The sequence below is a fragment of the Lichenostomus cassidix genome, chromosome 5 (assembly GCF_008360975.1).
Source record: "Lichenostomus cassidix isolate B80296 chromosome 5, HeHo_3.0, whole genome shotgun sequence".
Classification (NCBI taxonomy): domain Eukaryota; kingdom Metazoa; phylum Chordata; class Aves; order Passeriformes; family Meliphagidae; genus Lichenostomus; species Lichenostomus cassidix.
In genome coordinates this window covers 31,490,444-31,503,862 of record NC_139486.1, presented here as the reverse complement: position 1 = coordinate 31,503,862, position 13,419 = coordinate 31,490,444, and the positions used below count along the sequence as shown (strand labels likewise).

Genomic DNA, 13,419 nt, shown 5'->3' with positions numbered 1-13,419 from the left:
CTCCTGTCAGATGTGAACCAATTCTACACAGCATGTGAGCATCTTGAGTGTGAAATACAAAGAAAGGAATGTCATCTTGTGATGGTCTATTACTAACACGCCAGTAAAGCAAAAGCATGCTTTCACGTGTCATTCTGTAGAGGATATGATAATGGTGTATTATGTGGAGGCCACCTTGTGGTACAATGGAAGTAAAATCCAGATGTAAAAAGCCAGCAGCATTTAGACTGCATACCAAGAAATGAGGATTCTAAACTGCTTCTGTTTTTTAGAAGCCAAACATCACAGTGATGTGTCATTCTAGCCTCATGTGAATGATTACAGGTGCTGTCCATACAAGTAACAACACAGGAATCTGAGGACGTGCGTAGCACCATTCCCTGGGTCATAGTTTCTTACCTAGTCAGCTGAATGAATGCTGCAGTTCTTAACACCCACTGCTTGCATGGTTAATGCACAATTGCTGCTTAACAGACTTGTAGGGACATATTTTTACAGAGAACAGGAGCAGATGAGTGAAGTCAAAATACTGTAAAGCTGACTTTGAGGTTACCATCATGTACATATTTATTCTGTTTGCATGAGGGAGTCTGGAAATTTTTACAGCAGGAAAATTATGCTACTTTTCCCTGCACTTAAAGTATTAATTAAATTTCCTCCACCAAAGAATGAAATTCTAATTCAGTAAAGATCACTTCAGTTGCAACCAGACAAAACTGGCTATCATCTTGCAATCTCAATGTCAGCATTTGCTATCTCCTAGGATAAGTGTGCCAAAGCAGAGTATCCTGTTCATGGTTTTGGACATATATTATAAAATGAAAACAATTCATTCCTGGGGGGAATAAAAAAAGTCCTGAGGAATTTTGTCTGGTCAGCTGGAGGTGAAAGAAAACAAGGGACTAGGTGAACATTCTCTCTCTGAGACAGGAAAGTCCTCAATCGTACATGCTGTGACTCTGTGTTGTGGGGGAGGACGTGTTGGAAATGCAGGAATTATTCTGACACCTACAGAGTTTGCAGGGGATTAAGAGATTTTCTGCCCCAACATAGACTCATTTAGGGTGCCACAGACATCTTAGGTCATCTAGTCCAACCAGTAACCTGACACTGCCAAGTCTACCACTTAACCGTGTCCTTAAGTATCACATCTCCGTGTCATTTAACTACTTCCAGGAATGGGGATTTCACCACTTCCCTGAGCAGCCTTTTGATTAACGAATTTTTTTCGAATGTCCAATCTAAACCTTCCCTGATGCAATTTAAGGCCATTTCCTCCTGTCACTTGTTTCTTGGTTGAAGAGGCTGATCCCCACATTGCTGCAACTTCTTTTCAGGTAGTTTTAGAGAACAATAAGGTCTCCCCTGAGCCTCCTTTTCTCCACGCTAAAAACCCTCAGCTGCTTCTTATGAGACTTGTGCTCCAGATCCTTCACCAGTTTCATTGCCATTCTTTGAATGGACAATCTATTTAAAGCAGGCTGGTATTCTGGAACAACTGAAGATGGCGGCCTGGGTACCTTTCTGCCCCAAGTAAGACCTTCTCATGGCACCTTATATTCAGGAGATCAAAAAGACTGTTGCTGAATTTGGGCTGCAATCCTGACTTTTCTGTCCATGTTCTTACCATTTCTAGTGTAGTACAGTGAAATGCCGGTAGATGGCATTATGATTCCACACTACAATGTATTTTTAAAAAATGAAGGTGCTGAAAGCAATACGCAGCACAATTTTTATTAATTCTGTGTTTAATCATAGTAAAGCTCCTTGGGTAGAAGGGAGCTCAGTAAATGAGTTACCTGGCTGAGGCCTTTCACTGTACCTTTATGCTGAATTCTTCCGTCTATCTTCAGTCTGTGTATTCTCATAAATCTGCATGCTTGGCTGGGGATTTTGATTTTTTCCTCACCTCTGATTAGTCTATCAAAAACCAAGTAGGATGTAGCTATGAATATTCTGGTGCACATGTAGTTCTTATATACTGTTCGTGTCAGCAAGGATTTAATCTTTGCTTCCACCAAACATTTGGGAACCAGCATTACTCATCTGGTGTTTTGAGTGTTGTTATCTGTGTGTCTATATCGGGGAACTGACTCAAAGATTATGGTAAGATTGGAGGCAGATGGCTGAAGGTGCTCCCTGCTTGTCTGGTCAAAGTCAACACCTCTGCATGTTTAGCCTGAGTCATGCACAAAACAGATTTCGGGCTGCTGCTCTTTGTGGTCCAGCATCTGTCTGGTGTATTACAGTAAATCAGTATCAATGACAGATCATCTTCATTTTTAAAAGCAAATATTTAAATACTAGCCAAGGTACTGTGAGCTTTATAGAAAGAGAAGTTTTCAGAGCAATTACACTGAAATGCTCAAAGGTGAATTAAATACTTCACTAATGGTGACCTGTAAGCAAAAAACATGTAGCAAGTTTTGCTAGCATTCCACCTGAAAAGAATTCAGCACAAAAATAAGTTCTGCTACATATTTTGCAAATTCCTTTTATGCTCAGGAGATTAAAAACCCCTCTTACTACTTAAGGCTATCCAACAGTATCCCAAACCACTTAATTCTTTGCAAACAACTATGATGATCTTGGATTCTGATGTCATGTTCAGAGGGATTTAATGGGTCTCCTCTGCTTTTTCAGTTTGTACCTGACAAGGTACAAGGTGACAAGAATTTGGATACATAAATTTCAGTGTTATCAGTGTGATGGCATTACATTAATCTAGACCTCCGCTTTGTTCAACCCATTAGGGACTGTCAACTCTCCTCCATCTGTCTGACAGTTCTGGAGTGTTGGAGACTGCTGGTTGAAGCAACTCAGACAAAACCAAAAATTTGATTGTGAGCAGGGCAGAACTTCTGAGAAACTTGCCATTTACTATCTAGCCGCAACTCAAGGAGTGAATTCATCAATGAAGAGACATCAACAAAACTTGGAGGTCATTCTTGACTGCACTCTCAAGTTCATAAAATTATTTGGTTGTTTCAACTGAACTGAAACTGTTACTTGGCAGTTTTATGTGTCTTCTGATCAGAGATTCACTTGAAATCAAGCTGCAGAAACGACTTTGGTAATAGTAAAATTCCTTCCAGAAAAAAACTGGTAGTATCTCCCAGCCAATCTACTAATTACATTAATAAATATATACCTGGATGCTTTTATGTCTTTGTTTCCATTTGTACTACTGTTGTTCTGGGATTTGTTCTTTTTACCTAGACGAGAAACACCCACAACACGGTATTAAAACTCACAAAATAGCATTGTGCAATCCACTCAAGCTGCCGTTGTAGCTAGTCTTAACCAAAAGAAGGTAGTAATCAACCAAATTAATTTTTTTCTCAGTTGCGTACACTTAAAAATATGGTAACTAATATATCTGTATGAAAGAGAACTTTTAATATGTAAAGAAGTTACATGTTGAGAGGACAAGGGATGACTAAACTAACATTGAAAAGGGTGCATGCCAATGCAGCTATTGGGTCAGGCAAGATGCTGTTTAATTAACTTCTCAGTTTGTTAACAGGGTGATACATATAGAGAGAAGCTTCTTGGGTTAGATTATGAAAGAACAAATGAGGAGTTTTTTTCCTTTGGTTTCTCCAATGATTTAAACCAAGAAACTATATTATGTAGGTTATAAAAACAAATTATTTGGATGAGGAAATCCTTAAAACTGGAAGGCATGATCATTCATACTGTGGTCTGACAGTATCCTAATACAGTTCCTTGAGGTTGTTTTAAAAATAACTCCATTTTTACACTAACTGCATGTAAAAGCTAGTAACATGTCTCTACGAAGATGATGTCTCTCTGTGGTGTTGTACTGGAAGCAGTACTGTGACATAGCTTTAACATAAATGCTACTGCTTGGTGTTTCCATTGGTAAGTACTTCTAACACTGTTCGGTTCTGGCATTCTTAGGTTTCCACCCCCAAAACTGCTGCAGTTTTAGGCTTTTGTGAGCTTACGTGACAGAAGAACCTCATAGATCATCTGTCTTCCTGATTTTCTCTACAGCAGAGACAGTTCAAAGATACTACCAGACAAAAAACTCACAACATCCCACTGACATGGCACAATATATGCTTTTTGAGTCATATAATGTAAAGTTTTTATTATCAGCTTATAGCCAGGTTCATCTTGTTTAATGGTAGTGTTTTCCACAAGTTCAGTAATTAACTCTGTCACAAATGAGGTAAAAGGAAGCAAGTGTAGCCACAGTGTGACAATGAACACATCTGACACAGCAGGATGTGCTTTGCAAAGGGAAATGAGGGGCAGGGAAGCTATTACAGCCCTCGCGGCTCCTGCCGTAAGCCTCTGCCTGCCTACTGAGTGACACATTTTCATACCATTGTAACTAATCACAAACAAACTGCACTGCTATAAATCATTTTAAAACATTACACTTCAGGCCGATTTTAATGTTTTGTATGCTTTTTTTGTAACTTCCCCCCCGCCCCCCGAAAATGTTTATTAGATAACTATTAAGATGTCAAACTAAAATGGCCATAATACATCCCTTACCAAGGAAGACACATCTACTCCTCCCACATTTATTTTCCCCAGGCCCACGTCTCTGTCATTAAGAGGCACGTTATCTTTTGCTTTCCCTCACGAAGCGGCACGCCGGGAGCGGCGCCAGCCGGCCGGAGCTGCGGCCGTGGGAAGGCCCGCGCGCAGCCGCACGCGCCGCGGTGACAGCGCCAGCGCCGCCTGACGGCTCGGCGCGGCGGGGCGGGGCTGCGCATGCCCGGGCCGAGGCGGGCGCAGGCGCAGTGCGGGCGGCGCGCGGCGATGGCGGCGCACGGGGGTAGCCTGTGGCTGGCGCTGCTGTGGCTCTCGGCCGCGCCGCTGCCCCGCGGTGCCCGCGGCTCGGAGCCCGTCGGGCCGGCGGAGCCGTCGGGCGGCGCGGGCCCCGGCGAGCGGTTTAAGATCGAGGGCCGCGCCGTGGTGCCCGGGGTGAAGCCGCAGGACTGGATCTCGGGGGCCCGGGTGCTGGTGGACGGGGAGGAGCACGTCGGCTTCCTGAAGTGAGCGGCGGGCGGGGCGCGGCGGGGCGGGGGCTCGGGCCCCGCGGGGCGGCGGGCGGCCCGGTTCGTTCGCAGGCCCGGGGCTGAGATGGCGGCGGCGCGGGGCGGGGTGGCTCCTGCCGTGCTCGGCCGGGTCCCGTCAGCCGCCATGGCTGTGGGATCCTGGAATCACGGAATCCCGAGCTGACCGACTGGCGGTGCTTTAACACTGGCTCCCTGCCTTGTAGGGGACCGAGCGCGGCCAGCCCTGCAGTGTCCTAGGCCTTGGCCTCAGCCTCCCGCAGACGTATCCAAACTGTTGACTGTTTGCTGGCCAAAAGCCTTGGAACTGAATTTTAATTAAAAAAACCCAACAGCCAAAACTAACAAAAACCCCAAAGGCATTTGCATTGTCTGAAGGACCGTGTTTATTCTCAGCTTCTGTTGTGAATTCTGCCACTTCTTATTTAAGAACCTCACCTTGGCTAAGAATTTACCCGATCTGGAGAAATGTTTGTTCATGGCAGAAGTTACAGCTGTCGTTCTGTGTAAAGAGTACCTGGGGAAATTTAAACTGCACTGGTAAAATGCAATTTAAGGGACGTGGCTTTATTGCTTCAGATGACATCATGCCAATGCAGCTCGATGCTGTAAAGAATCATTATCTTATTCAGTCTCAGGTTGTACTGGGTATACTCAGATAATCAAAGGACTTAAAGAATCTAAGACTTAGAAAATGTATGCAGAATTAAGAACTAAACTAATGTCATAATTTCAAGGGTGGTAGTTAATTCTAAAATCCTCTTCATTGTTTTCAATACAGTATAATACATTCCTTTTTAAATTATGTATAAAAATTAGATTAGATGGAATTAAGATAGCTTCTCATAAGTATTCATAATTCTTAATGCGGTAAAAGTTAAACTTAACTTTGACTTTGGGCTCTGTCGATAGATTAGTGCAAGAGATTCTACTCTGCAGATCTTGTAGAATCTTGACAGTGTGGCACCTGCTAAGGCACTACAAATAAATTATTGGAGCTTGACATCATATTTGGGAGATGATTTAGTGACTGCTATCAGGTTGGTAAATTTATAAATGCTTAACTGAAACTCTAAATTTCTCAAATATTGCAAGGAATGAAAAATTAAAAGGAAATTCCCAGGGAAACATCCTTATAGCAGTTGCAATAGGAGACAGTGTAAGCATTCTGAGGGGTTCAAATCGTTGCATAAAGGTAGGAGGGTCCTTAAGTGTTGGTCAAATCAGAGGTGTAAAGGACATAATGACAAACTCTCAGAGAATTCACTTTTTAGAGGGCTCACTTATTCATTTTTCTGGTGCATGTTTCTAATGTGTCAGGGTTTGTTACATTTTTTTCCCTTTGAACAAAGTTTTGTCCTGAGTCTTATTTTTAGAAAACAGATCTTTGATACTGCCTTTAACAGGCAAACAGAGAACACCAGGGTTTTCTTCTCAGAAACTTCTGGAAACACATAGAAGGAAATCTTCTATACCTATAAGACAATTAGTTCTGAATTTTTCAAGTAACCTTTTACTAATATTTTCATTGAATATTCAAGTTCCATATTTTAAAATAAAAGCCACCTGTATAAAAATCCCTTCTGTGTACATGTTCAAAGCTCTTAGTTTCCTTATTGCTGTGATAGAGCTTTCCAGCATGGGCTGGTCCTAAAGGGAGCAATTAGAAGTAAAAACCGCTATTTTGCAACAAAGGCACAAATTGCTATTTTTGTGTATTGCAAATCATCCCTAATACCAGCCCACACTATGTAGGATGTCGGCTGGGGGGGGGTTGCTTTCAGCAGAAGCAAAGTAAACTTCATTGTATGTATTTCAGAAGGAGGAAGAGAGGTGTAAATTACTCCTGCCATCACTGGAATACATGAAATACAACTTATTTCAAATCTTATTTGAGCTGTTTAATTATTCTTCCAGCGAGATAACAACTTAAGGTCACAACAAAATCTTTACTGTCACGGGGCATTTCTGATAATGTTGTGGCATGCATTGATGAACTTAAGGGGCTTGATATTGTGAATGCTGAGTGACTTAAATTTTCCTTTTGGTCATTGTGGTTATATTAAGATTTATAGTATAAAACGATACAATTTCTTTAAATTAAAAACCCAACAGAGTACCCTGTCTTATATTCTTGAGCATACTGAAATGTCATGGAACTCACTGTCTTTTTCAGGACAGATGGAAGTTTTGTGGTTCATGATGTACCTTCAGGATCTTATGTAGTGGAAGTTATATCCCCTGCTCATAAATTTGAGCCTGTGCGAGTTGACATCACTTCAAAAGGCAAAATGAGGTGAGCCTTTCCCGATTGGCCTCTGTATTGATGAATTACTGTGCCTGACAGCATAGTACAAGAACTCATGGAAACAGTGCTGTAGGTCTGATGTTCGTTCCATCTCAGACAGAGTGTGTCAGCTTCTTTTAACATCACTTCTAGAAGCATGTTTCTCAAATTCCAAAGTCTGATATCTTTCTGCCTTTCATATTTACAGCCTGAAATAAGACAAAATATACTTTAAAGGTCCATGTATTAGTTTACTTTTATTATTTTCTTATGCAGCTATCCTGAAATAAAATCTAGGGATAAATCAGTTAACTGCTTTATTATTTGTTACACATTTTTTTTTCCTTCTTCCCTTTTCCATTTCTTTAATAAATGTTCTGTCAGGACTTGGCATAATGAAATTTTTAAATAATTCTGTTGCACTCCCATAGGATACTTGTTACAATTACTGGTTAATACTAGCAGTTGCCAGTTCGTACTATTTCTGTAGCATTGTTAGCTTGTTTTTATGTTATGGCCAAACCACTCTTGATAGTATACCTGTAACTGCAAACTATTCAGTAATACAGAAAAGTTTATATATTAAGGTAACTTTCATTTAAATGAGCATGCTTGGAGTTAATTTTTCTTTGTTCAACCACACATATAGTATCTTAACTTTTAGGACTAGGAACATCAGGGTAAACACTCCTTCAGTATATTTAGGGGAGGTTAAAAATTGAAATATCACTGAAAAGAGTGCAAACAGTCTGTTTATAATAATGACACAATTTGTTTGAGCTTAGGTTTTTTCCAAACTTTACGTAATTTTTTTTGTATTTTGTTAGTGTCTTATTGACAATAATTAATACATAATAAATATAAAGGTATAGACAAAATATAGTGGGTATAACCTCACCCTTAGCATTGTTGATGTATCTAAGGACTAGTAAGGTAACAAATTTAATGTTGAGTAAATTGCTAGGATGTATCTGCAGAGGAAAGTAGCAGGAGGCTTGGTATCTCTACCAATTGAACAGATAGAAACTATAATGAGGAATACAGTTGAGGAATCGATGTATGAAAAACTATGATACTTGGGGAAAATGTCAACAGGGCTTTTCTAAGGATGTTCCACCTCAAAAAATTATGGTAGTTCCTAGAAAGAGGAAACAGTGTGTTGATAACATATATTTGTTAAGCTCTACTTGAAAATCTCAAGTTTTGAAGAAAATACGTAGTGATAAGGTAGTAGGGAAAGACATTCTATAGATGAGTATTTGGTGAAAAATTCAGAAGGAATAAATTATTTATGGGAAGAAGTCATCCCTGGAGTTGGACAAAGTGGGTAAATACTCATAAATCACGAAAAATTGGGCAAGAGTGGCAAAGATGTTACTACTGAATAATTATCTAAATATGAGACCCAAATGAAGAATACTAGTGAAGAACTACGGAAAAACTTTATAAAGACTGAGATTCAGTATTGATAAAGGCAAGGTAATGCACTTATGGAAAAGGTATTAACTTCACATACAAGTAATTGATGTCCTGAGCAAACTGGTTAAACTACACTACACTGTTAAAAGCTAGATCCTGAACAGTATAGTTTTTCTTGCTCATTACGAAGGTGACAAAAATGTTTTGGTTTTGATTTCATAAAATATGCTACTGATAGAAATTAGCTTTTGAAAAGTGAAGCCTAGCTGGCACTGTATATCAGATGGTTTTGTTTGTAGTCTTTCGTTCAAACTTGTTTGCATTTTTTTAATGATCTTTATTATTTGCTGAAGATTCTATGTTTATGTTTTCAATTATTTACATTTTGCTCAATAGAGCAAGATACGTGAATTACATCAAACCCTCTGAAGTTGTCAGGCTGCCATACCCACTCCAGATGAAATCTTCTGGACCACCTTCATACTTTATAAAGAGAGAATCTTGGGGATGGACAGATTTCCTCATGAACCCTATGGTACGTACAGGCAACACACAAAAGATAAAAGTATGCTAAGGATCCAAATACAGCTGTTAGTCAGAATACTAAGAATAAAACAATTGAGGAAAAAATGTGCATTTTTCCTTTGCTCTTCTGAGAGGATTATTTTCTCTTGTTTTCACTTGCTTACAATTGGTAAGCTTTTCTATGACCTCTCCTCCCCTATATACCACTGTTAATGTACATCCTCTGAAAATAGCCCATAGTCTCGTCCTTTGACAACATGATGCTGTTCTAGTAGTGCAGAGGTCAACACGCTGCAAAATTGTAATTACAGCAGGTGTAAGAGAGAACAACTCTTTGCTTTATTGGTCCAGCTTTGAAATCTGTTATTTAAAGCACAGTGCTCCCTTACCAGGTTTCTTTCCTGATGAGTGGATTAGTGTTACTGGCTTACTAACTTGGAATGCAGTTGTTCCAGAGTTTGGCTGTTTAGCAGAGCTTTATTTTATTTTAGTATGTCTAAAAGTGTTTAGGGCAACAACTAAGCTGAAGAGGTATTTTCTGTTTTCTCTGTAGGTGATGATGATGGTTCTTCCATTACTGATATTTGTGCTTTTGCCTAAAGTTGTCAACACCAGTGATCCTGATATGAGGCGGGTAAGTACATTCAATTGATGCATGTGTGCAGACCAAAGATAATGAGATTTCAAGGCACAGAAAAGTAATAAAAACAAAACTGTACTATAAGAGAGGGCTTAATGGGCATAATTTAGTCAGCTAATACAGTGTTGCTGTTTCAACAAGTTCGTACATTTCCTACTCACAAATTTGCTGTTAAATAGCACAATACAGAATTAAATTGTTTGCCACAGCTCTCAGAGTATTACAGTACCAATGGTGTTTTCCAGATTTGCTTTAGATTGATAAATAGAATTTCTCAAAGGCTGTTTTTTTCTAAACATTTCCAATGTTTCTGCACTATGTTTAAATCTACCACTACATTTTTAGACATCATTTAATAAGTGTCAAGTGTGTTGCAAAGAGTGTTATGAGAGGTTCTCTTTCCCTTCAGCTTAAACCACAGTTTACTACACTGTTAAATGCAGATGTCATGCTAGTGTATATGATACGGAGTCTTAATGCAGGCATTAAATTATCTAATTTATTGTCCTTTCATCATACAAAATGCTGAGTAGCAGAATGCTAGGACAAAATGAGGATTCAAGGTGTTTGCTAAATCTCTCATTATTTTTAGAAGTATTATTTGTCTGTCATAGGTGGCTTCTTTTTGAGGGCTTGGTTAACTAAAAACTCCTTTTTCCATAAATGACCACTGTCTTCAGTTGTACTTTATAGGTGTCTGAGGGGTTTTTTTTTAATACATAATACCTATGAAAAGCATATCAGAGCTGTGTAATGCTCTTTTGGTTATAATTTTTGTTAAAAAACAAAGATATTCTAAGTATTCATGATACGTTGTTTAAACCAAGCTGAACTCTGGAAGCTGAATTTAAAAAAACAAAAATCACATATTCCTTACTTTTTTCACTGATCTGACAGTGCTTGTAGACAAGCTGTTCTGATGGTAAAACCATCAGAACATCTGGTGATTTAGTTCTTATGAGATAACTGATACGACTTGTTAAGGAGAAATTTTTAAGTTGAAAGAATTTTGCTTTTCATTTAACTTGTCTTTAAAGAGTAGGAAAAAATTGGTTTTAAGAACTAAATTGTAATTTCATTCTCTAGATAACTGTATTAAAGTGGAGGATATGGAGCTTGTGTCATGTTTTTCAAATTAACTTGGTTTTTTTCAATGGAATCAGCACAGTACTAATTTGAATAGAAAACAAAAAACCAAAAACAAACAAAAAAAAAAAAAAAAAAAACACACAAAACAAACAAAAACAAACCAAAACACCAAACCAACCCACACAAAAAAACAACAACCCACAAAACCAAAACCAACAACCCAACACACCAAAAAACCAACAAAAACACAACACCAAAACACCAAACCCAAACAAAACACAAAACCACAAAAACCCCCAAAAAAAACCACCAACAACAACAAAAACAAAAAAAACCCTCAAACAGCATAAGAAATTTTTTAATTTAATATAAATAATTTGAAAACACAAAAATGTGACATTGTGAAAGCACAGACCTGAATATCTAAACAATAGCCTGAGTTTTAATACAGAGAAAAGTAGTGCTGAAAATAAATAATTTTTTTCTTTTAGATTTTTTTAAATCAGATGGCTGTCCTGTAAGACTGCTAAAGACATGGTTACTATTTTCCATAGACCACTGCATTTAGTTTTGGGGTTTTATGTCTCTGTGTGTAGCTGGGTATTTGGCTGTGGTTGCATAAAACTATGTAGCAATGTGTATGCTGGAGGACTACAGAAAGTAAAACAGTATTTGGGAAAATTTGGTATCATTCTCATACAATCTTTCAACTGATGCCTTAGAATTGTTACCAGCTATTATCTGATCTTTGCATGCAGGAAATGGAGCAGTCAATGAACATGCTGAATTCCAACCATGAGCTGCCAGATGTGTCTGAATTCATGACAAGACTTTTCTCTTCAAAATCTTCCAGCAAGTCTGGTGGTAGCAGCGGTAAAGCAGGGAAAAGTAGTTCTGGAAAAAGGAGGTAGTTAAGTCTTCCTCCCAAGTCTGAGTTTGCACAGCTGTTTGTTATCATGTGGTGTCGTTTGTCTTGAAAGATCAAAAAGCCACTACTATAAACTTTACCCAGGCACAACATACATTATGCTACAAGTATGGTTTGTAGCTTTTTTTTAGACTGTATAAGCTGTTTTGTACTTGACAGTAAGCAAAAGAGGACATGGCTTCAATACGGTATCTGTATAAAGTTATTGATAATACTGAATTAACTATATTGTTCTGTAGAGAATTAAAATAAATTATACAATGTGCTTCATGGTAATAAATGTCTTAAGACAATGTATAAAAAATTTCAAAGATAATAGTTCAGTCTTAAGGTGTCTTTAATGTTTTACACTTGTTGAATTCTGAAATGAAGAGATCATCCTTTCAAAACTGATTTGTGAGTTTCCTGAGTAAGTAATTTGCTGTATCAGCTTGCCATGTGTTACATATAAAATCATTTTATTTTACGCTGTTTGCTGCCTGTACAGTTTACAGAATCACAGTGAGTCAGGTTAGAAGGGACCACAGTGGGTCATCTGGCCCAACCTCCCTGCTCAAGCAGGGTCATCCCAGAGCATATGGCACAGGATTGCATCCAGACAGTTCTTGAATATCTCCAGCGAGGGAGACTCCACAACCTCTCTGGACAATCTTTAGTTCAAAGATTTTCCGCTTTGTGTTGCCCAGTTTTATTCTTATCTACTTTCTGCTAAAAGTTCATTGGGAGGAAAAAAAGCAAAGTATCTTGCATGAGAAAGTCATTTAAGCTGTCAAGATCTTGGATCTTTCTTTTCTAAATTACACATACCACTTCTGCGACACTTAGGCTTCTTACTGTTTGCTGCGTGCATGCTTTACAGCTTATCAAGGCTGGTATGATTTGAGGCTGAATACAGAATGGGAAATCAATTTAAAATTTAATCATTTTAAAATAAAAGAACTTAAAGTGGAGTAGGAAGCTAAATTCTGCTCTTTTTATAAATTATGTTCCAAAGTCTATGGTCTTGAGGTGTATGCTGAGACCTTGGTTTTTTGAGCATGCCTGTATATCTCTTATGCAGTACCTTTTCAAGCTACCTCAAGAAAAGTTGAAAAAACTGATTGTTTTACACTAGTTGAACATTTTCAAATTAAAATGATAGCAATACTTGCCAAACCCTATTAGCAACAGTCCATAAATTAGTGTCCGTGCAGTAGATAATGTAGATCTGATTCCAAAACATGCTTAACATTCACCTACAGTACATCTGAAGCAAAATCAATTCTAATGCATGTACTTGTTCTGCCATACACACAAGAAGACTATAAACTTTCTTAGAATACATGCTTAGAAGTTATGCTGGGAAACATAAAAGTTGCAAGAGAATAAATATTCATAAGATTAAGTCAACTTTTAAGATGTTGGAGAAGAAATAACCCAGTGGTTTTTTGTGGACAATTAAAAGATTTCACTCTGCAAAGTAGGCTGCACATTT

At 38.4% G+C, this 13,419-nt stretch overlaps 1 protein-coding gene across 1 annotated transcript; it reads left to right on the top strand.

Moving 5' to 3' along the window:
- Positions 1–4,773: 4,773 nt before the first annotated feature.
- EMC7 (ER membrane protein complex subunit 7) lies at positions 4,774–12,338 on the top strand. Its single transcript, XM_085062067.1, has 5 exons — positions 4,774–5,036; positions 7,234–7,353; positions 9,160–9,298; positions 9,842–9,922; positions 11,776–12,338. The coding sequence occupies exons 1-5, from the start codon at positions 4,801–4,803 to the stop codon at positions 11,926–11,928; spliced, it is 729 nt and encodes a 242-aa protein (XP_084918193.1). The 5' UTR covers positions 4,774–4,800; the 3' UTR covers positions 11,929–12,338.
- Positions 12,339–13,419: the final 1,081 nt, after the last annotated feature.